At 40.4% G+C, this 23621-nt stretch overlaps 1 protein-coding gene across 7 annotated transcripts in view; it reads right to left on the bottom strand.

Moving 5' to 3' along the window:
- Nucleotides 1-1519: 1519 nt before the first annotated feature.
- The window catches only part of CEP83 (centrosomal protein 83), a 34762-nt gene continuing 12660 nt past the window's right edge, over nt 1520-23621 (bottom strand). For 3 of the 7 annotated variants that reach the window (XM_073327531.1, XM_073327530.1, XM_073327537.1), the window contains 11 exons: nt 22133-22384; nt 19236-19367; nt 16066-16180; nt 13545-13689; nt 13121-13270; nt 12349-12424; nt 10368-10525; nt 9438-9567; nt 6040-6143; nt 3876-4053; nt 1520-2455 (listed from right to left, as the gene is read on the bottom strand). In XM_073327531.1, the coding sequence (XP_073183632.1) occupies nt 2270-2455; nt 3876-4053; nt 6040-6143; nt 9438-9567; nt 10368-10525; nt 12349-12424; nt 13121-13270; nt 13545-13689; nt 16066-16180; nt 19236-19367; nt 22133-22384 (1626 nt within the window). In that variant the 3' untranslated portion in view covers nt 1520-2269. The remainder of the gene's footprint in view (nt 2456-3875; nt 4054-6039; nt 6144-9437; nt 9568-10367; nt 10526-12348; nt 12425-13120; nt 13271-13544; nt 13690-16065; nt 16181-19235; nt 19368-22132; nt 22385-23621) is intronic. The other 4 variants (XM_073327532.1, XM_073327533.1, XM_073327535.1 and 1 more) reach the window with 4 other exon arrangements.

The raw sequence follows: 23621 nt of genomic DNA, 5'->3' as shown, positions 1-23621 counted from the left end.
TTCATCTAAGTTTAGCACTTAGGAATTAGCCAGTCAATCAAAGTGGATGTCACCTAGGAACTCTGTTAGACCTCTTATCTGGAGTGACTCGAAAGTGAGCTCTGTCAACCACCTAAATGACAAGTCTTCCTTCCTTCCTGGAAGCAAAAAAGAGGAGGCTTGGAAACACAAAAAAGGCATGTGCCATGCAGCATCAGCTGAGAGTGCGGTGGAAAGTTACTGGTGTGAAACTCTGACCTACTGACTTTCTGCAGATGTATAGGAAGTGGGAGGTGGGGGAATCCCCTGTGTGTGTTCCCAGCAGCTGCTACCACGCTTGCACTGGGAAGACTGCAGGACAAGTCGATTTATCCTGAGTTCAGCAATGCAGTTCTGAGCAGCAGCACTATGTTTTCAGTGTCCTAAGGCTTGAGGTCAATGCCCAGAAAGGCCATTTAAATGCTAGTGTTAGCACGGCAATTTAAGACATGCATTCAGCTAGCCACGGCACGTTGTCAGAAGTGCGAGATCACAGAAGGGGATGGAGGATGACAGTGTTCTAAGAAACTGAAGGTTTACCTTGCAGGGTTTCCATCGAGTCTTGTCAAGAGGAGGGCATAAAGGGCCAGTGCAGGAACATGGGTATGGCTTTCCAAACCCCTAGATTGCCAGGATCTGTGGGGAAGGGCCCCCTAAACCTGGGGAGAGACTGTTTGTCCTTACTCCTGCTATGGCCCTCTCTTCTCCCATACAGGAGCCAGGCTCCACAGAGGCACCCAGACTGTGTAAATTCCCTCTGACAATGCAATGGTTGCTGCCACAAGGAAGTCTTTTCTTACTGAATAGCATGTAGCTGGGGGGAGAGGTTAAAGTGTAAGTTTTTATTTCTGCCCATTACATTTTGTATCTGAATATTTATCACTGTGCACTAATATACATGCATGGTAATGTGCATTAAATTTGGGAAACCTAGCTGAAATGCAAACAAGGATTAAATTCTTCCAGATCACTTCTAAAGATTTTAGAAACAACTTCCACTATAAGAAAAGGAGTACTTCCACTATGTTAAGCTGTATTCATATGCCAAGCAGATCAGTCATTGCTTATTAATTTTCTTTAGAAAATATGTGAAATTCTAGATTTTTTTTCCCCAAAAGAGGTAGTGTTCAAATGTGTGCACTCCTAGAAGAATCTGAAATGCAGGGGGCAGGGAGAAGAGAGGAGTTTGGACAGATGCTAACTGGAAGGTGTCAACTCCTGTGATTGAGCCACTCTTTTGCATACCATCGTAGTACTTTACATAAAGGGATATGTTTTAACGAATAGTATTAACTATTAAAGAAATAGATTATGTGCTTGTTCATGCTGTAGCTTCACTTCCAGGCAGTGGCTGTGGGCACATGAAATAGGAAAGAGAACCATTGCTGCACTACCAGAAAGATTTCAATTCTCTTCGGGTCAGAGAAAAAGACTCAGTCCCTATAAGTTTCCTCATTTCAAACCAATGCTCTGTTAAATGAAAAACAAATACAAAAAGGCAGAGAATTAAAATATATATATTAAACCTTGAATAAATAGATGTGATCAGGTTTAAGTAAACAAAGCACACAATATATTAAATACAAATTGAGACGTCTCTAAAAGATATAAAAGGCAAATATTCATACTTCATCTATAATGCAGCATTTGATAAAAACCTTGATTGTTACTTAGCTATGTCCTCCCATAACTTTGTTTTAAGTCATTGCAATATAAAAAAGTACAAAAGGTACATTGTTATGGTGCCGGTTTTGTCCAAAATGTGATCTGTTTTCCTCCTCCTCCATCTCTTTGCAGATCCTGTATCATGTGTTTTGGGGTTTTTTTGTTTTTAAAGAAAAAATGTGCTAGCAACACAGCACAATTTCACAGAAAGGGAGGGTGGGTGGGTGGAGGGGCAGGGAACATCCCTGAAGAAACAGATACTCCAAGGGATTTTTCCAGACAAGTTTTTTTTTCCTAAATGGCTTAAAATGAAACCCAAAGCTTGACCATTCTTTTTAAAGAATTGTTTTTTGTGCAACACGATCATTGTATATGCTTAGATAGACCAAGTGTAGTCATTCTTTTCCCTTGAATTATGATGTTTGACTAAACTCAGTGCATTCCATCAAAAATACAAAATGACGCAGATATTTCTTCCTTTCTTCTAATATGAGGCACATACAAATATGTTTTTGGCAAAGCACTCAATAAAAACCTACACAAGAAAAAAGTAGTGAAGTCAGTTGGTAATTGAAACTTGCAGGTTTTATTTGGAGTCCTCGATTTGTATATCGTCCTCTTCAACCATCCTGCTTCTACCAGAGTCACTGTGCGCTCCCAGCCTAACTCGCTCTCCACGTGGCCCGAGCTCTTGCAGCTGTTTTCTCTGTGTGGTTTCTAGATCTTCTAGCCGCTTACGAAGTAGGGAGAGCTCCCTTTGATGCTGTTCCTCCTAGGAGTTAGGGACACGGCAAAAAAAAACAACAACAAAAAGCCACATTACATTTTGTAACATTTGCAGAGACATTGTCCCCTTTTCTCTGTCCCCTTTACTTACTTGTTTTAAATAAAAGTGCTTTTAAAGTTACCTTATGTGAAAACAAGATTTTTTAAAAGGTCTTTATTCTATTTGCTTTCAAGCATTGCCCCTGACGTTCATGATATCAACAGCAGTGAGGAATGTGCACGGGAATGACAGGTGCTCCCGGGGCAGTGCACTTCAGAGCCTAACAAATGGACACAGGTGGGGAGGCAGGAGCCAACACTACAGCAACCTCTCAGGGGAAGAGCAAACTACATGGTCGCAGGGAGGTAGAGGGAGCTGCCTCTTCTCCCTATTACACTTTGTGCTGTTTTTTGAAGGGGAGTATCCACCTTCACCAAACTCCTCTTTGATCCTGGAAGCAGGGACGTGCCACTGGAATCTCCCTTCTGTGGGTACATCTACACTGCAAAGAATAACTCATGGCACCAAGTCTCAGAGCCTGGGTCAACTGACTCAGGCTTGGAGGACTCACACTGCAGAGTAAAAATAGCAGTGTGGACATTCGGGCTCAGCCTGGAGCCCAGGCTCTGAAACCCAGCCACGGGAGAGGGGCTCAAACCCAGGCTTCAGCCTGAGCCCAAATGTCTACATTGTGCTTTTAGCCCTGAGCCCGAGTCAACTGACCCAGGCACCATAGGGTTTCCTTTGCAGCGTATAGACATGCCCTAAGTTTGCTCCCGTGCACAGATGAGGCTCTTATTTCTATGCCACTCTTCCAAATAACGAAGCCAGTGAATTGCTCAAGACTGGGGGTGTAAACATAAGAGAAAGGACAAACAACAGGCTGGAGCCTGGGGTGCGGCAAGTGCAGATGTTTTATAAATCTGAGGAATCAGAAGGGAAGCAGTTGCTAGCAGGGTGCAACAGAATTCTAACTGTGCTACTGGTGTTTTCATTTCCTGTTACAAATGTTGATTTTGTAACCACTATAACTCCTCCAGGGCTAGGAGCACTTTCACAAAAAGTAAAACAGTTCTCAATACAACACAACAGACTGCCCAGAGAGCTCTAACTGTTACCCACAAACCACCACCACCACATGGCAATTGCATAACAAAAATGAAGCAAGGGATTCACATCTGAAGTGGGTACAGTGAGATGTATTTTATATAATCACTTCTCTATATATTAGGCCACAGTATGACAGCATTCATTACTCCTTCCTTTATGCTTTTAAACAGTATGTCTGGTGACTAGCTTAAATCGCCTAAACTATTAATGCAGAAGTTTTAACCACTGTTTATGTCCCAGGTTAGCAACAAACTCCATCCTTTGCTAAGGTATATGAAATAATAAATGTGGATCTGAGTAATATTTAATACATCACCTGCAGATGGGGAAAAGATATTTCAGGCCCAGGAACTAAGGTAGACAACATCCCACTGACTGGATTGAGTGATGGTATGTTAGGAACCAGAATTAAACTCCGGAATTCATTGTGTCTGCGCTGTAAATCCTTTAGTCTTTTCTGAAGGCGAGTGTATTCTTCATAGGGAACGTTCTGTCTATGAAATAAGATTTTTGTATTGCTCAAAATGCTTAGAGTACCGGATCACAGAAACATGTCTCTCTCTCTCCAACATGTTGCTGGACACACTCCCAGTAAAGTGCTGCTTCAGGATGGATGCATATAGCCCATATAGAACAAGCAGAAGCACTTTGTGTTTAAATGTTTGGGAGATCCCTTTTACACCTCAAATGATATAAACTACAGTTTCACAGACTAGAATTTACTCAACAGCAGGGAAATAAATTCAGATTTTAATGTAAGGTTCACAGTAGCAAGAAGCACTATAGTTAAGACTGCTTTTTAAAATATTTAAATCAAAGATGAGTCAGACCCTCCATATGCTTTAAAGGCATTAGAAGAACCAGGAACTGTTGTATCTTTCCATGCAGATTTTAGTCTGGTTCTCTTATATCCTTCTGGGTTATTTTTCCTTTTCTTTACGTCCGCTTACCTGCATGTCTGGGGTACTGCTAGTCTCACACACTGTCCCCTTGCTATCTGTTTTAACCTTCCCTCAGCACTGTTCTTCCCAGTCTAACAACCCTCCTCCTGGTGCAGTCATGCTATCTTTTTCTCCTCTTTCCCCAAATGTCCAAAATATGATTGCGATGGAACCTTCTGATGCAAGCCTGCTGCCTTCTGCTCACTGTCTGACTAGCAAAAGAAAAATGACGCGTACACCCTAATTATCTATTAACTGATCAGTGCATTGAACTACAGAATGAAAGTCAGCCTCTCCCGTCGGTTTATTTATAAATGTCACTGAGCAGGACAAGAAACAGATAATTTGCCTTCGTGGCCCACTGGCTTGATAGAATCATCCTTTTGTTCCACTCAGGCAGTTGCTCCCTATAATCTACAGCTCAAGAATGTACATAGCTAATGGTGTATCTCCTCTCTGTGAAGCGTGGTACAGGGCGTAGCTGCAGCTCAGTGAAATTTACAAGGAAAGCAGAGCTCAATTTGCGCTGGGGCTCAACCGCAGCACTTCTTTTCATGCTGAGGTGCAGTCCCAGCACCTCTTCTGTCAGTGGTGCACGAGATCATGCTGTGCAGGGGACACCCTCCTTATCGCTTGAGCCCCGGCACCCTTTTTTACAAATTCAGCACTGAAGGAAAGGGAGGTTGGAGATCAGTGTTTCATTTCCAACCTTGGTTGGATGGACATGTCAGGCAGGTGATACACCACGGGTTTGTTTAAGTGAAAGCCAGATCAGCAGTGTGTCCTTGCAGGAAGGATCTACAACAAACCTTTATTTTAATTCATTACACTTTAAAAAACATAACTTGGATGTCTACAAACCAAATTGAGACAACCATATTTCCTGTTGGTCACCACAGTTGCAATTTAGTTTGCCCTTAAAGTCACCTTAGAAAACTTATTTCTAGCCTTTTGAACACTCCACTTGCCATTTTAGGCTGACCTTAAGCTTCTTCACTTTCATGTGCAGTAATTCCATTCAAAAGGAAAATATCTCACATTTAAACCACTGTACTTTAAATATATTTGGAATACTGGAAAATGTAATTAATTGTCCTGCAGTATTAATTCAACTTTTCATTGATATTCTAACAATCTACTACAGTCAAGTTTTAAACTGTTAAAGCCACAACAAGGAAATAACTTATTTGAATTGGGGGTGTTTAACAAGAGGATTTTGTATGTTAATTCTGAAGAGCATGGTGGCCTCATAGTATAAAATAGCTCTAACAGCCCTGATTCTGCAACAGCACACTGGCTTCAGTGGGTCTCCATGCAGGAGCAGAGGTCTGCCCACAAGGATGCAGTTGGACTGGGCCCCAGTGACTATGCTGTAAATTGCACACATCTCAAATATTTTGTAATGGTAAATCAAATAATTTAGGAGATAGTTATTCATTTACAGAATTATTACATCAATCAATCTAGAAACGAAATACCTCAAAACAACTGGTTTATAATTCTAAGGACCAATTCAAAGAAAATCTAATATTTTATTACCTATTTAACACCTGGTTTTCTGTTTCTAGTTCTTCTCTCTTTGCTTCCAAGAGTTCTATTTTCTCCTGCAGCCTCTTTTGTTTATTGTCATTGAGAGCCTTTCTCTGTCAAACACACACATTTTGAACACTTAGAAGTTGTGTCACCTGTTTTGATCATTTTGATCAAGTTACATCTACTTTGCACTTGCATTTCAGTCACAAGATTCCATAATTTTTAGCATTTCCTTATGAAGAGATGTAATTTTGTTGAAAATGGTGGAAAGAAAACATAAGCATATATTTGCTTTCCATCCTCTCTTTGATTTAGAAAAGTAATGTACCAAAAAAGAGGCTTGGAATCCCCACATGCCCCGTGTCTAAAGGAAACATGCCGAAAAGGAAGGTAAAGCAGCAACACACAAAGTATCCAGTTGTATGGGCAGGTTATAGACAATTCTAAACCACCTGTTGGGAAATTGAAACAACTACTAAGTCTTGTTAGACAATGACAAATTGACAGGCAAATTAGATAAGCTCATCATGTACTGACTGTTTATAAATATAAACAATACCTTAGAAACTGCAAATTTTATTTCCTCCCTGACATCACTTGCTGATGGTGACATCAATGTTAAACTACTAACATCCATTTTCTGTTTTATAAAGTAGAGGCAGGCACCCTGTATATGTATTTATGGTGCATAAAATTACTAACTAATCCTGGGCTTTATTAAGGTCTAAAACGTATGGACTTGGAAAAATTAATAACCAGTTTCTCCTTTTGTGCTAGCTGTTCCATAACATGCAATTTTAGGGGGAAACAAAAATATAAAATTAAATATTTCCATTAACAGTATTACCAACCCGTGGGTGTGTAACAGATAGTTGCTTGGGTAGGAACAATGTACCATATAGATGTTACTAAAAAGGGAAATGTCATCCTATTGGTATCTAACACAGCATCCTATTGGTTAATTCTTGGTCCATCTCCAAGCTCACCAATAACAAAAAAGTATTTAATTGAACAACATGGTTGGCTCCTATAAAGCATATTACAACTACTGTAATCTCAAATACATGAATTTATGCGTATTAATTACAAAATAATAAAATGGGTGAACTTGAGTGCCTCGTATTAAATAAGGATATTGATATAATAGGCATCACAGAAACTTGGTGGAATGAGGATAATCAATGGGATATAGTAATACCAGGGTACAAAATATATCGGAAGGACAGAACAGGTCGTGCTGGTGGGGGAGTGGCATTATATATGAAAGAAGGCGTAGAATCAAATGAAGTAAAAATCGTAAATGAATCAAACTGTACCATAGAATCTCTATGGATAGAAATTCCATGCTCTAATAATAAGAATATAGCGACAGGGATATACTGCTGAACACCTGACCAGGAGCGTGATAGGACTGTGAAATGCTCAGGGAGATTAGAGAGGCTATTAAAATAAAAAACTCAATAATAATAATAATGGGGGATTTCAATTATCCCCATATTGACTGGGTACATGTCACCTCAGGACAGGATGCAGAGATAAAGTTTCTTAACACCTTAAATGACTGCTTCTTGGAGCAGCTGATCCTGGAACCCACCAGAGGAGAGGTGATTCTTGATTTAGTCCTAAGTGGAGCACAGGATTTGGTCCAAGAGGTGAATATAGCTGGACCGCTTGGTAATAGTAACCATAATATAATTAAATTTAATATCCCTGTGGCAGGAAAAAACCACAGAGGAGGTTTTGGAACAAATTGATAAATTAAACAGCAGTAAGTCACCAGGACCAGATGGCATTCACCCAAGAGTTCTGAAGGCAATTACAGGCCTGTAAGCCTGACTTCAGTACCTGGCAAACTGGTTGAAACTATAATAAAGAACAATGTTATCAGACATATAGATGTACGTAATTTGTTGAGGAAGACTCAACATGGTTTTAGTAAAGGGAAATCATGCCCCACCAATCTACTAGAATTCTTGGAGGGGGTCAACAAGCATGTGGACCAAGGGGATCCAATGGATATAGTGTACTTAGATTTTCAGAAAACCTTTGATAAGGTCCCTCACCAAAGGCTCTTATGCAAAGTAAGTTGCCACGGAATAAGAGGGAAGGCGTTCTCATGGATTGGTAACTGGTTAAAAGATACGAAACAAAGGGTAGGTATAAATGGTCAGTGTTCAGAATGGAGAGAGGTAAATAGTGGTGTCCCCCAGGGGTTTGTTCTCGGACCAATCCTATTCAACATATTCATAAATGATCTGGAAAAAGGGGTAAACAGTGAGGTGATAAAATTTGCAGATGATACAAAATTACTAAAGATAGTTAAGACCCAGGCAGACTGCGAAGAGATACAAAAGAATCTCTCAAACCTGGGTGACTGGGCAATAAAATGGCAGATGAAATTCTATGTTGATAAATGCAAAGTAATGCACATTGGAAAGTATAATCCCAACTATACATATAAAATGATGGGGTCTAAATTAGATGTTACCACTTAAGAAAGAGCTCTTGGAGTCATTGGGGATAGTTCTCTGAAAATATCCACTCAATGTGCAGTGGCAGTCAAAAAAGTGAACAGAATGCTGGGACTAATTAAGAAAGGGATAGATATTTTCTGTCCTATTATCATGTTGCCTCTATATAAATCCATGGCATGTCCACATCTTGAATACTATGTGCAGATGTGGTCGCCCCATCTCAAAAAAGATATATTGGAATTGGAAAAGGTTCAGAAAAGGGCAACAAAAATGATTAGGGGTATGGAATGGCTTCCATATGAGAGATTAATAAGACCTGGACTTTTCAGCTTGGAAAAGAGACTGCTAAGGGGAGATATGATTGAGGTCTATAAAATCATGACTGGTGTAGAGAAAGTAGATAAGGAAATGTTGTTTACTACTTCTCATAACACAAAAACTTGGGGTCACCAAATGAAATTAATAGGCAGAAGGTTTAAAACAAATAAAAGGAAGTATTTCTTCACACAACACACAGTCAACCTGCAGAACTCCTTGCCAGAGGATGTTGTGAAGGCCAAGTCCATAACGGGATTCAAAAAAGAACTAGATAAATTCATGGACGATAGGTCCATCAATGGCTATTAGCCAGGATGGGCAGGAATGATGTCCCTAGCCTCTGTTTGCCAGAAGCTGGGAATGAGTGACAAGAGATCGATCACTTGATGATTGCCTGTTCTGTTCATTCTCTCTGGGGCACCTGGCACTGGCCACTGTCGGAAGACAGGATACTGGGCTAGATGGACCTTTGGTCTGACCTAGTAGGGCCATTCTTACGTACATAGATGCTGCCATAAAATGTCAATATAAAAAAATAATTCTGCACGCCCAAATTGAAAGCTGTGCTTTCTCCCTCTTCATAAGCACTGAAGTAAATAAGAGTCAACATGCCTTTTTTTGAGCAACAGCAGCCCGGTGTAATTTCTCTTTCACCTGGTCATACTTCTCTTCTCTTTCTGTGATGCGGTGAATAAATTTATGCTTTTCTTCCAACCACTCTACACATCTGTCTTCTAACATCCTAGGAGAACAACATTAAAGAGTGGTGATGTAGTAAACCAAACGCTGGATTCTTTTTAATAAATATCAGCATCTAGAATCCCTGACATATACACTTTATTTCACCCACTCTTTTCTTCTTGAACCATATGTTTCTAGTATCTAACTTTAAAAAGTTCAGCAAATTTGGACTTTTAAATTTATAATTTCATTATTGACTTAATTCAAATAAAATGGCTAATTTTGTAAACTGATTCCAATAAAATAGATGGCTGTACAGGCTTTTTCTTTGGATTAGCCTTTTGATAGTCCATAAATTATGTGCCTTTACCTGTGGGAACCACATTAGAGTGTAGTGGAGAGTGACCAGAGCAGTGCCAAACCCCTTTCAAATATTGAAACAAGACATTTTTGCCTTTATCCACTGCAAATATTGCTACAACAGAAGCCATAGGGGAAATCCTGGTCCCACTGAAGTCAGTGGGAGTTTTGCCATCGACATCAATGGGACCAGAATTTAATCCCATACATATTTCTTATTTCAAGAAGGGTTAATTGTAACTGGTAAGTGAAAAGAAAATGGACGCATATCCATATTGTTAAAGTTATCACAAGACAGAAATACATTTTTACACCAGGAAGTTGAAATTAAAAGCACACTAAGAATTCTTATTTTTCTCAAGATACAGTCAAGATCTGGACAAAGAGGGGCTTCATTATATTATCGGTGAGTCATGGCAATGGTGAGAAATACTATTAAAGAATTACATGCAAGCATGGAGGAAAAAAATGAATTAAACAGACAAAAAAAGCAAATCATACTTCTCTGCTTCTAGCTGAGCTTTTTCTGCTTGACTTCTTGCATTTCGACATTCTTGTTTTAATCTCTCCACCATTTCCTTCAGCTTTTGATTATAATCGAGCAAGTCATTTTCACACTGAGAAAGTGAGGCCACTTGGAGTTCCAAATCATGAATTTGCTACCAAAGAAATATATAAGTTTTTATTTAGGGGAAAAATATGAACAAGTGACAAGTAGTTTGGGATAATGGGAGGGAGAAGGAGGTAGTTGCCATGATATCTGGCCATTTGTCCCATTATGTCTTCGTAATATGGATGTCTTTTTTGTCCGCTCTCTGGAACTTTTACAATACATTTTCTGTGGATAAGGCAAGAGGTTTCTTCTGAGGTTACAAGGAGGGAGAGATAGCATAAAGCAAAAGTCATTACTCTTTAGTACCCCTTACTAGCACTCTTGCAGAAATTACAGTGCCCAGCAGTGAGACATTGACACTCATAAAATATTGAAGCATCACAGACAAATTTAACAGAAGTCAGTCAGTCAATTATCCAAAAAACAAAGGGCCCAACCTTACATGACTGTGAAGGGGAGTATGATCTCTGCACTCCCCTGCATAGCCTCCCTGCATGCCAGCTGCAAGTGCAAAAGAACATATGAACAGTTTTCTTTAATGTGAACACACATTTAACTCAAAAAATCACTAAATGGATTTTCCTCAAATTCTAAAAAACGAACAAAAAGCAGATTCATCTCCTGACTGTAAACAAGTATCAGAAATTTCAGATTTTTTTTCTGGGGGAAAGTTACATGTGCCTGAAGACAAGAGTACATAATATGTGCACCTCTTCACCATAACTACAAAGCTGTTATGAAATTTTAGAAGAGCAGAGTAAGTTGCAGGAGTTTTGGAGTATTAGACAACACTTACATTTGGTAGCTAATTGGAGCTCAGGTAAGTGCCAGAATTCTAAATTTAACTCTGTTTCATAGTGGCAACAGTGAAAAATATTACGTATTGTCTTTTAGAAGATCCCTGGGTAACCGAACTTGAGCTTTATTTCCCCTCCATGCTTATCTGGAAGAGAGCATTTGCCAACAGGGCACAGCACTCACTCACTCATGAAGTTAATGGGTGGGATTTTCAGGAGTGTTAAGTGTTGGTCTGACTCTGCTCCCATTGAAGTAAATAAGAATTTTACCAGATTTCACCAGTAACAGTTTGGCCAACACTTGAACATTTTTGATAATTCCACCCAAACGGTCTTTGGTATGAGATGTGGGCTTTTTTAAGACAATTACTAATGTCTTCACTCTTAACTGCTCTTTTTCACTGTAGACATCTACCTATTTTCCCAATCAGCTGAAACTGTGATTGGTAAATTCACTCTGGCTAAATAAGTAGCCAGCTTTTTCAAAGACATAGCTCCATAACTGCATTCTAGGGAAGCATGAGATATGTACTGCAGTCTCCCTTTCTTTAAGGATCTGTTAGGTTCATTAGTTACACAGGAGACAACATGGCCTATCAGGAGTTAGGAGACTTAAGATTGTATTTTCAACTCTGTTACCAATTCACGGTGCAATTTTGGCAAGCCACTTCACCTGAGTTTATTCATGTATAAAATGTCTGTAAAGCACTTGAAGAACCTTGGGTGAAAGGTGCAATGTAAATACAAAGTATTACCGAGAAACAGTTTATAAGTGTATAGAACCTGGCTCTCCAGTTAACAGCATTTATTAGGCCAAAGGACCAGCAACATTCTGAGTTCTGAAATCCTTAGAATACATAAAGAGTAAAAAGTACCTAAAGCAAAAGACTCTGATAAATCCATTTATAAGGGCCCAGAAAATACCGGCCCTCTATACAATTTTGCCATTTGAGTTTTAAAGAGCATTGAAAAAAAAGTTTCACTATGAACATAAGACTTCTTTGATTTAAATGAATAAAGGGATGAAGACCATTCACAGTAAAATATCACAGTATGATACAAAAACTCTTACCTGTTTAAGATCAGCATTTTCACTTTTCTCTTTTTCTAACTCCTCAGACTGAATAATTTGCTGTTGAAGTTTTAACCTAAAATTTAACATAGGTATCATTATTTTTGTCTAATTAAAACGTAACTATTCTAAAACATAACTATTCAGCTTGTTAGTAGTTAAACAGATCAGTCTGTTTAACCCTTTGAAAGGCTGATGACTCTGAACAATACACTTGCGTCAATTATAAAATAAGAAGTCATGTTTCTACTATATGATTAGACTGCACTAATGTCATGGATTCCAATGATTTGCCTGATTTTATATATCCTTGATTTGACACTGGGGTTTATAAATGTGGATATGTGGATGTGATAAACAGTTGTAGAACTCCACTGAGAACTTTGACAACTGCTAAGTTAAAACTTGTACAGAACTGGAGGCTTACGGAGTAGGAGCAATCAAATTAGGCCTCTTGATTTGCCACATGTTCCTAAAACCTCAATTCTGGGGAAAGAGTGGTTTCTGCTGCTGTGGGCCTGAACCAGCAGCCACCAAGAGATCAGTTTTTAACATTTAACTAATTAAAAATGACTTTAAACAGCATTTATTGGGAGGGGGAAAAGATATTCTGCTTAAAATTCTGTAACCCATGACTCCTCTGAGTTTTGTTTTTTAAACTATACATTCTTTATTTGCCTTTTTATATGAAGCTACTATTTTTTTATTTTAAAATACTTTGTATATTTTTAAACCAGGTTGTTTTTTTTAAAAAAAACCACACATACATTACCTAACATTCTGAAGCTCCCTTCTGTTAGACTCTTCTGCCAGGTGCATAACACGCAATTTCTCTTCATACTCATCCTTTTCAGATTGCCTCCAAGCATCTTGTTCCACTTTAATTTTCTCTAACTCACCTAATCTGTTCTCAAGTTCTAACCTGAAACAATGCTCAATATTTACACAAGAACTATTACAAGGACAAAGTGACAGCAAAAACGTTCAGTTGAATATAACATTAAACAAGTAAAGCATGCTGTCCTAGGGTGACCAGACAGCAAGTGCAAAAAATCGGGATGGAGTGGGGAGTAATGGACGCCCATATATGACAAAGTTCCAAATATCAGGACTGTCCCTATAAAATCGTGACATCTGGTCACCCTATGCTGCCCCCTAACCGTTTTTAAAACAGAGCAGTAAACAAGTGAACATACTTTTCTTCCTGTAATGCTGCAAGTTTTTGAAAGCCTTCTTCTCTGGCAGCTTGTACTTTACGAATGAGCTCACGATCCTTTTCTACTAAAAGCACTTTGTGGCGTTCAACTGCTGCCTTGAGAATTTCATTGTCTGAATGCAATCCTGTTTTATACAATATACACATCAGCATGATGAAATATTTAAAGTATTTAAAACATTTTACAAACATTGATAAAATGGAACTGTGAATCCACTGTTCACTCATACATAATATTCAACCACTTTAAAGAGATAAAATGTGCAAGACTTTTACTACTGTTAATTAAAAATACTTTAAAATAGAAAACACATTATTTAGAGACCAATTCTTATGTAATCATGATTAAACATTTTTCTAAAAATACTAAAATAAGCAGCACAGACTTCGATTAAGAACTGAGTCTGCAATTTAGATTTAGCAAACAGCCATATTAGCTAAACAGATGCCCCTGGATAAAACATTCCATTGTGAATATGGAAGGGTTAAATGAACAAATGCATTATATGCTTCTAGAGTACAAGCTGAAGTTGATGGGAAACTAATAATAAATCACTAATGGAACTTTAATGATCTAGTTAGAGCATATCCCCTGTTTTAATTCACTAAAACAAGATGGAGTGGAATTGGGAAGAATACGGACTATATTGAAAACCTAAAACTCTAATGTACCAGAGACCAGTAATAGTGGAAAACAGATTTGTGGAAACATCAACAGTAGTGGAAAAGTTACTGCCCCGTGTGATTCTGAATAATTAAATACTATGGCTGTAAGAAGAAGAGTGAAACTCTTGTGTGATATTCAGGGCCCATGTACTCAATGGCAAGATGGACCTGACCCTTGATTTGTTAGGGCATTTATAGGCAATCCAGGAAGAAACTGAAAATTTTGCAACAGTTTCAGGTAAGTTTAAAAGTGAAGGGGTTTGTGGAATGAAATATCAAAATAAATAATGAAGTATGTACATTATTTATTTTAATATTAAATTAATTTTCTTTTGTTCTGACATTTTCAGTGGACTACACATTTTTGTATTGACAGCAAACAACTATATTTCTAGAACTTTTGGGGGAAAGCTAGAGGTTTTGACAGCTTCTTTTTTTCATCCAGGAAAATGAGGGATATATTTTGGGATTTTTGGATAAAGTGAATGTTCCGCTAAAATGATCAGCTGTGAAACAGCTAACTGTGTTGATATTTAAATTGCCCCCAGGAAACTTTGGCATTCACACCCTATAGTCATATTGGAAATCCGGGAGGTGGGTGGTCACACTCCCGCAGAAGGGGTTAAAAGCAGCCCTGCAGAGGGCTGCGACTGGGAAATGGAGTGAGAACAGCTGGGGGAAGCTGTGGGGAAGCAGCCACAGCTGTGGCCAGCTCAGTTAGGGCCCAGCTGGTCCTTATAAGAGGGCTATAGGCCAGAAGCTGAGGAGTCCCACTCTAGCCCTGGAGTGGGAAGGGCTAGCTGCCTGGGAATAGGGTGTCTGAGCAGCACAGAGCAGCGCTGGGGAAGGGCAAAGGGAGCTGGGGAGCTCCAGCCTGATAAACCCGTAGGCCTTGATGAAGGCCTACAGAGGCACTGGGGCTGCAGAAGGGCAGCCTGAGGATAGACAAAGGCAGCAGGTCCTACCCCCTTGCCAATGATGAGTGGCCATTACACTGCAGTCTGCTCCAGTGAATGGGGGCTAGCTGATGACTGGCAGTAGCCACTAAGGCACAGTGGGTCTAGAGGGTTAGGGGTCCAGAGTGGGGGTCCTGCTGGGGCAGAACCCCAGGGAAAAAGGCACCGGGGTCTGAGAGAGACCTGGGGCCAGTGGCAGGTGAGACACCGGTGTGCGGGGGTGCTCCAGTGCTGGTGAAGACCTAATTCCCTGGACAGCCAGCAGGGGGCGCCGCACTGGTGAGTCTCGCCCTGCTACACACCCCTATAAGCTGTTATTTCAGACTGTCAATCTATTCAGGCAGACAACAAATGCACTGATTACATTCCAACCGTTTTTGGAAGATTTTCTTCAAAACCATGAAGGCTAGAAACAATCGTTTTTCTTCAAATGAAAGCCTAGATCCTTGGCCTAACTCTGTGGCAAATTCCATTGCTGTAGACTCATGGAATACAGGAGGTCCCGTTGGTAATCTTCTGTAGACATTAAAACCTTAGTTCAAGCACTAATTATAACAGAGAGAAAAAGAAACTGACTATACAATTTGGCAATAGTCAATAAAATTAACAAGGCAAGTTATCTAAATATGTGAATTAGCACAGATTATGCTAAAATGTTTCCTGGGTTCATTAATTTATATAAACTGGGAGTCATTCATACACAGCTTCTACACCTGGTGGATTAGGGGATACGGCAATGTTTTTAGACAGCAAATTCATTTTCAGATTGACTATCTTCACTAGAATAGATAATGTGTTTCTTCTGCAGTTAATTTTTATTGTAGTGTGGTAGGAGCTGCAGGTTACAACAGAAACCATTAGAAACTAATTGCACATTACCATCCATTTCACTTTGAATCTTGTTTCTCTCTCTTTCTACCTCACTCTTGGCTCTTGCTGCCTCCAGTCTGACATTAGTTACTTCTAATTTGTGTGAATGCTTAAGTTCATCTACCTGTTAATTAGAAAATAAAACCGAATCACTAATATTATACCCTAGCAATTATTTTGATCCAAGCTTTTCAGGTGGCATCATCCTTACAAGAAATTACTTTAAACAATGTTTTTCATACAGCCACTTCAGAGTTACCAAGCGTCCAGGTTAAGGATGCTATATATCCCATATCCACATAGCAACAATAAGGCTATTAATACACTGTGACTCCACAAATTATACTCCATTGCCACTTTCTTTCCATAAATCCTTCAAATTGAAGACACTGGAAATTCTTGGATAAATTACTGTACAAGTAACTTAATACGAGTTACTGTACATGCTTAATATCCATGTATAATATACTTCTGCACTATACGTCTCCATAGGAAAGATGTACTCAGAGCAGACACTCAACAATTTACCAAAGTGTCATATACTAGAGTTGTAGTAAGTCATGTTGAACCAGCCAGCTATAAGCACCAGATTGGAGAGCTTACTTTTTAGAAAAGGCTTGTGCTCTTTATTTACTGTGATTTTGCACACCCAATGAGACAGATTGTATCTCTAAACAAAATGTGGTATCTTGAGACTTTCAAGCATACACCTCCTACAAGCAGATGTCCCAAAATTGTGCAGCTTATGCTTAGAAGGCTGCTCACTTGAAGTGCCTCATTAAGACTTTGATCCAGTATTATGGACCTTGATGCTTTCTCCATTTTATGTCAATCTGCCAGCACTCTAGCTTTCATGTTTTTCCCTCCTGGCTTAAACCTCCTCAATTTCTAGCCAAAATGAAGCTACAGAGATTCTAACAACATGAAGTGACACAAAAAGACAGGAAAAATAAAAATTCCACTGAAGACGTCCTTATTCAGTTCTCTCTGACAGCAATTTACAGCATCTAGAATCATAGATTGCTACACAATTTTTTTAAAAATCCAATTGTTCATAGTTTTAAAATAATTTGAAACCAGATGCATCTTTTCTGAAACTGTAATGCATAAAAACTGCCCCATAAAAACAGTGGTTTTAAATAGGACATCAAATCACTAAAGGCAATTACTGCCTACATGAAACTTTCTATAGTTTAGGCTCTTACTGCACAGTAATTACATGGTCAGTGAGAATTAAATATCTAGAGGAAAGCACTTACAATGAAAATCCATTTGCAGTGACAAATGTACTTACAACCTGCTGGCACTTACAAGTTGTAAAAGGTTAAGAATGACACAGTAGCTTATTAAGTAACTACATTGTGGATTTGGATGCTTAAATATGAAGTTAATATAAGGAGCTTTCTGAGGCACAAACCTGAGGAAGATACATAAATCACTTGTGCACTTAAAGGACCTGGGTTCTGAAATAAGCTTGTCTGGATACACAGTGGGAGGGGAGCGCAGTGCTGGAGGGACCTACTGCACACATTCTTGGAGTAGACCTGCTTAGGTGGAAGTTTCTACCCTCCAATAACACTACTATCTAGTCAAATTCCTCAGCACTCCTGCGGTTTTATAGAGAACAGCAATTCACACAACCTCAAGGCTCCATACCCCTTGTACAGCTTTTGATGGGGAGCAAACAAGACACAAAAGGTAGGGAAGAGCCAGGCTGGTGTTTTAGCTCATTTTTTTCCTTTTTTAAAGTTACCTGGCGTTCACTTTCCAGGACAGGGGCTTTCTTCTTATTTGTTCATACAATGCCTAGCTTGATGGAGCCCTGATGCCCAGGTGCTAATATAATATAAATAATTAGATAGACCAAATAATTAGATAAATAAGAACTAGGTGTGTCACATTACATGATTAGGCATGTGGGTAGTTTGGTGTTTTGTCCTCTTCCTACAGAAGGTTAGAATCTTAGTGCATGGGGAAAATGTAGTTCAGGGCTGAGATTGTCTTTTTGCCTGATTTATTTTGCAAGTACTGGGTGTGCTTAAGCTCATCTTGAACAAGTTCTTGGATTGTTAAATTTGGACTGTGATTTGTTCCATCTTTCACATTTCTTGTGTTAGGTGTCTTTTTGAGCCATATTATGGTGCTAATAGCTGCTAAAGGTAATATTTTGAATGGATGTGTCTATTATTTTGGGGGGTATGTTCCAAAAGGCAGTAGATTAGTGTTTCAGTTTGTTTGTTGATTTAAAAAAACAAAAACAAAACTGTGTTGAAGGTATTTTGCATAGTATTGTATATGTGAGACCAGAACTTGTGGAACTGTGGGCAGTCTCAGAAATGGTGTAGGCAATCTAACCACAGTCTCTTCAGTAGAGACTGAAGGTATTAAGGTTTACTTTGGTTTATTATTTTCATTGGAATTCTCTCCAAGATGTACTGGGAAGAAGCATTGAGGATTGTTAAAATAATGTCTGTCCAAGCATTCTCTTCTCTGGGACTAGAATTCTGAGTATATTTTCTGATATACAAATGAGAAGTAAAGCTAACATTAAGTCAAATAATGTTTCTGGAAAATTAAGTTCTGTTTTGACTGTTAGAGGAAAGTCACCAGATGGGCACTTTTTAGAGCAGTTCCACAAGGAAAGGAAAATACAAAACACAGAGTTCTTTACTTCAGTCTAGTCTAATGAACGATTCATTAGACAAGTAACTTTGTTTTTGTTCTTAGCTAGAATTATTTTAATAACCAGAAACCAAATATTGATGATCCAATTTTTTTTTAGTTTCAAGCTCTAGCACTTTTGTTTAGATTTGTCTCTATAGTCTAATAAATTTTTATTAAAGTAAGAAATCACAACCCTTATTTGATAGCACCAGACATATTTTATTAAGGGTTGGAAAAACCTAGTGTGGTACTAAATATGGCTCTTCAAGCACCACATCATTAAAAAAAAAAAACAAACAAAAATCCAGAGAATGAGAAGGATAAAATCTCCTTATCTATCTTGCCATCTGTAATTAAAGAACATTTATTACAGGTACCATAGACTCAAAGGGCAGAAAATAGTTTTACATTAAAAACCAAGTGAAATATGGTTTTAAAAAGTCAGCTGAAACCACCTTTTCTTCAGGTTGAAACCAGATGTGAAAATATATTGCTGATACCACAAAAGCACTTACTTTAGTGGCCAAGGCACTGATTTCTCGTTCGGCTTTGTGCAGTTTGCTGGTTAAGAGAGTATTCTGCTCATTACTCATCTGTAGTTCTTTTTCAATGCGATCAATTTGGAGCTTAGCTGACTGCTTTTCTGCCTTGAATAAAAAAAGTATTTATAAGCTCTTTGGAGCAGCAACTATCTCTTGATATGCATTTGTACATTGTGTAGAACAATAGGGTCCCAATCTTGATTAGGGCTTTTTGGACACTACTGGCTTACATATTTATATTAAGGCTGCACATGTGTCACAGAAACCATGGATTTAGTGACTTCTGCAGCGGCCAATGATGGCTCAGGGCCAGCAGCAGCAGTTTGGGTGTGTGGGAGGGGGCTCACAGTTGGAGCACGGTTGGAGGTGGGGGGGGGCGCTCTCTGGCTCCCACCGATATGTCCCTGCAGCTCCTAGGCCACATGTGCTCCCCAGCCCCCGACTCACAATTCCCTTGATGAGCACCAGCTTCACCCAGAACCACACTGCACAGGCACAACTTTACTGCGTTGTTTCCAGGATTGGAACCTCGTCCCTAAACAGCAGCCCCCACCACGCAGCAGCAAGACCAATCCCCTCCCGGTCTCCTACAGCCCCACCCTCGAGAGCCTAGAAACTGCCCAGGGGCCGCACCCATCCCAGCTAGGGTGCCTCCTCCCGCAGCAGTGGTGTCACTGTTGGCTGGCAGGGCCCCTAGGAGTCCCAGGCACCACCCCTATAGAGCACCCCCCACCCGATGAGCACCCCATTCCCCCACCTCTGTAACATCCCTTATAGAGCCCTCCCATGCTACACCCCACAGAGTCCCTCTCCCCCACCGGGCATTCATGGTCCGCCATACAATTTCCATACCCAGATGCAGCCCTCAGGCCAAAAAGTTTGCCCACCCCTGTCCTAGGCAGAAGGCCCAGGGGGTCCGCGTGCTGCCCATGCCCGCAGGTGCCACGCCCGCAGCTCCCACTGGCTGCAGTTCCCAGCTAATGGGAGCTGCAGAGTTGACACTTGTGGCGGAAGCAGCATGTGGTGCCCCCCTGGCAGCCCCTCCCTGTAGGAGTTGCAGCGACATGCTGATCGGAGCCAGGTAGGTAGCCTGCCATCCCTGCCAAACCTCCCCCGCGCCCCAGCACCAGTGGGGGTCCCAGGCCACGAGCTGCTGCCCAGCCCCTCTTCCCAGCACCAGCACGGGTCCCGGGCCATCCCCCACCCAGCATCTGCGACACCACCGGACCACCCCCAGAGCGCCCGCAGCCCAAGTTTTAGTTAAGGGTATATAGTAAAAGTCATGGACAGGTCACAGGCCATGAATTTTTGTTTATTACCCATGACCTGTCCATGACTTTTACTAAAAATACCAGTGATTAAAACAGCCTTAATTTATATTTAGTAGAGGTTTGCAGTTCACTATGTTCTGTCTCTAATTTACTCAGAGTAACACTTGTAACTACATACCCCCACAGACTCATGCACCCCCCACATCCCCAAAGCCTTCTGGAGGCAAGAGGAACGGAGGCTTGGTTAGAGAGGTCAGATATTTACACCCTCATCCAGTAAACTGTTAGGCTGTCAGGATGTGTGTGCCTGCAAGCAGTGCTCCAAAAAGGCTTCTGTAGACACACCCCAGCACAAAACACCTAGAGTGTACCTCTGTAAAGTCAACATCATAAAGGATAAACAACAGTCTCAGTACTCTGCATTTTGCGGTGTTGGGAGACAGCACTTTAGTAAAATTTCAGGTAGATGCTTAACCCAGGACATTGACTTCAATCAATTTATTTTTCTCCAATAAGATTTTAAAAATTACTAAATTAAGATTAGAGTAGATCTAAGCATTATGAAGTGCATTTTGATAGGTCTTTAAGATGCCTTGCCCGTTTAAAAAAAAAAAAATCTAACAGCAGTGTTTGTCAAGTTGTGGTCTTCAGACCACTTGATGGTAATCCACAGCAATATGGCAGGCATATAGTGCTGGCTCTTCCTTGTTTCTAACTGCTTTTACAGAAATACAGCTCACAGCAGTGTAGGGTGACCAGATAGCAAGTGTGAAAGATTGGGACAAAGGGTCATAGGTGCTTATATAAGAAAGCCCCAAATATCAGGACTGTCCCTATAAAATTGGGATGGCTGAACAAACTATTGCAGTGAAGAGCTTAGGCACCTGTAAAAGTAAGATGGAAAGGAAGCCAGTCTAACTATGGGCTGCAGCTACACAGTAGGAAGAAAAGCCACCACAGACTGGAGCTGCCAACAGACAAAAAAACAGGAACCATTAATGGGTCTGAAGCCCTCAAGCCAGTGAGGAATGTTCAGTGGAGAAGTGAAACCTGAAAAGCATGTACAGAAGAGAAGTAGGATAGATGGGACCTTACAGTAGGGAAGTATGTGCAAGGGGACAAGAAAAGGAAGGTAGGAAGTTGCGGCAACATGTTCAGGAGACATGAGTATCACGTGGTAGGTAAGCAAGAAGGAAACACATGAACAGAAGTGAGTGGGGCTAACAAAAGTAGATCATATAATTAACATTTTTTAAAAGGACAAAACTTTTATTGTATTAAAGACAATCAAAACACACACTATCCCAATATTAAATTCCAGTTAAGCAACTGAAATTCACACATGCATCTTAAGTGACTGCAAATAGAACTGTGGGTGAGAATGGACATGGTCTGTAAGAATTTTTCAGTTAAGATGTAGCCCATGCTATGACAGAATTTGAGAAGTGATGACTTAAAAATAAAATCAGAAGTACAGAGTAAGTTCGGAAAATGCAAAATTTTTAATTCTTTAACATGTACATGGAACCAGAGTCGACTGGTCCCAAAACTTCCAAATTTATTTGCTGTGTTCCCCTGGGAGACAGTTAAACTTCTTACCTCCAGAGATCTCATTGTAGTCTGCATCTCTGCCAACTGCCGTACTTGTATTCTTTGGACATTATCTGCCTGCACGCCACTATTTTCTCTCTCTGCTCTTAGTTCTGCTACCTCAGCTTCTAAACCTTTTAATTTTTGATGTAGTTGAGCCTTTTCTCTTAGGAGTACCTCCACTCGCTTATTGTCTCTTGTGGGATCAACACTAAGCAGCTGATTATGCAGTTCTTCTTTATCTCTATCCAGTCTTGCTATCTAATAGTTATAAGAAAAATATACAACCGTTACATTATTTAGCTGTCAGTCACCAAAATAATACACAAGTTGATGATTAAGAAAAAGTCACCAATTTGCATTAAACAGGGAAATCTATCTGCATTTAAATGTTAATTTATTTTCTTCGAGTAATAAGATCCACAGAACCACAACAATCTGATTTCAGCCTGCTGACTGTGCAGGGGACAAAAGTAGGCTTGTTGGCGCCTGCAATTAAAAACCCAGGGCTGGCCTGAGCCAGCTGACTTGGGCTTGCAGGGCTCAGGCTAAGGGGCTGTTTAACTGCAGTGTAGGTGTTCAGGATCAGACTGGAGCGAGGGCTATAGGACCCTGTGAGGTGGAAGGAGCCCAGAGCTCAGGCTGTAGCCCAAACGTCTACAACGCAATTAAACAGCCCCTTAACCTGAGCCCCAGGAGCCCTGCAGGGTCTCACTGCAATGTAGACATGCCCTCAGTCAACAGCAGGAAGGACTGTCCCTCCCTCAAGAGCCTGCCAGTTGAGACAACTTCCCCGAGGGCATGTCTACAATAGAAAGGTAAGTCGACTTGAACCACTGCAACAATTACTACAGTGGTTCATGTCACACTAACCTCCTTCTGTCAGTGGTGTGCGTCCTCACCTGACACGCTGAAGAGGGGCAGAGTGTGGGGAGCGGGGGGAACAGGCTGAAAGCCTTGCTGCCCCCCGGTCTCTCCGTTTTCTGCTCCCTGCCGCCAGGGGGCAGCCAGGCTCTGTGTGAGGTGGGTGCAGCCTGGCTCTGAGCAGGAAGCCCAGGCAGCAGGAGCCCCCCACACCCCCCGCAGCTTTCTTGTCAATTTCACAGCTCCAGCATGGATCCGTGAAATTTACAAGAATGACAGCCAACAGCAGAAGTAAGTAACACAGAGTCTATATGGACACTGTCACCCTAACTACACTGACATAAACCTTACGCCTCTTGTGGAGGTGGAGTTATGATGTCTATGTACTAGGGCACATACATCGGAGGGAGCAAGGCTGTAGCATGTACACTGACATAATTAGATCGACGTAAGCTGCCTTACATCGACCTAACTCTGTAGTGTAGACCAAGCCTCAGTTTCTGATTTTGGAAAGTTGGGTGAAGTTATCCTGCTTTAGCTATATGATGGAAAACAAAACAAAGCAAAGCAAAGCAGTCTCTGCAACAGGAGAGTATGGGAATAATTTCACCTATAATTCTAACAGTCATGGAGG

The sequence above is a fragment of the Lepidochelys kempii genome, chromosome 1, assembly GCF_965140265.1.
Source record: "Lepidochelys kempii isolate rLepKem1 chromosome 1, rLepKem1.hap2, whole genome shotgun sequence".
Taxonomy (NCBI): Eukaryota; Metazoa; Chordata; order Testudines; family Cheloniidae; genus Lepidochelys; species Lepidochelys kempii.
Note: the sequence above shows the minus strand (reverse complement) of the source record. Positions and strands in the feature narration are given on the sequence as shown.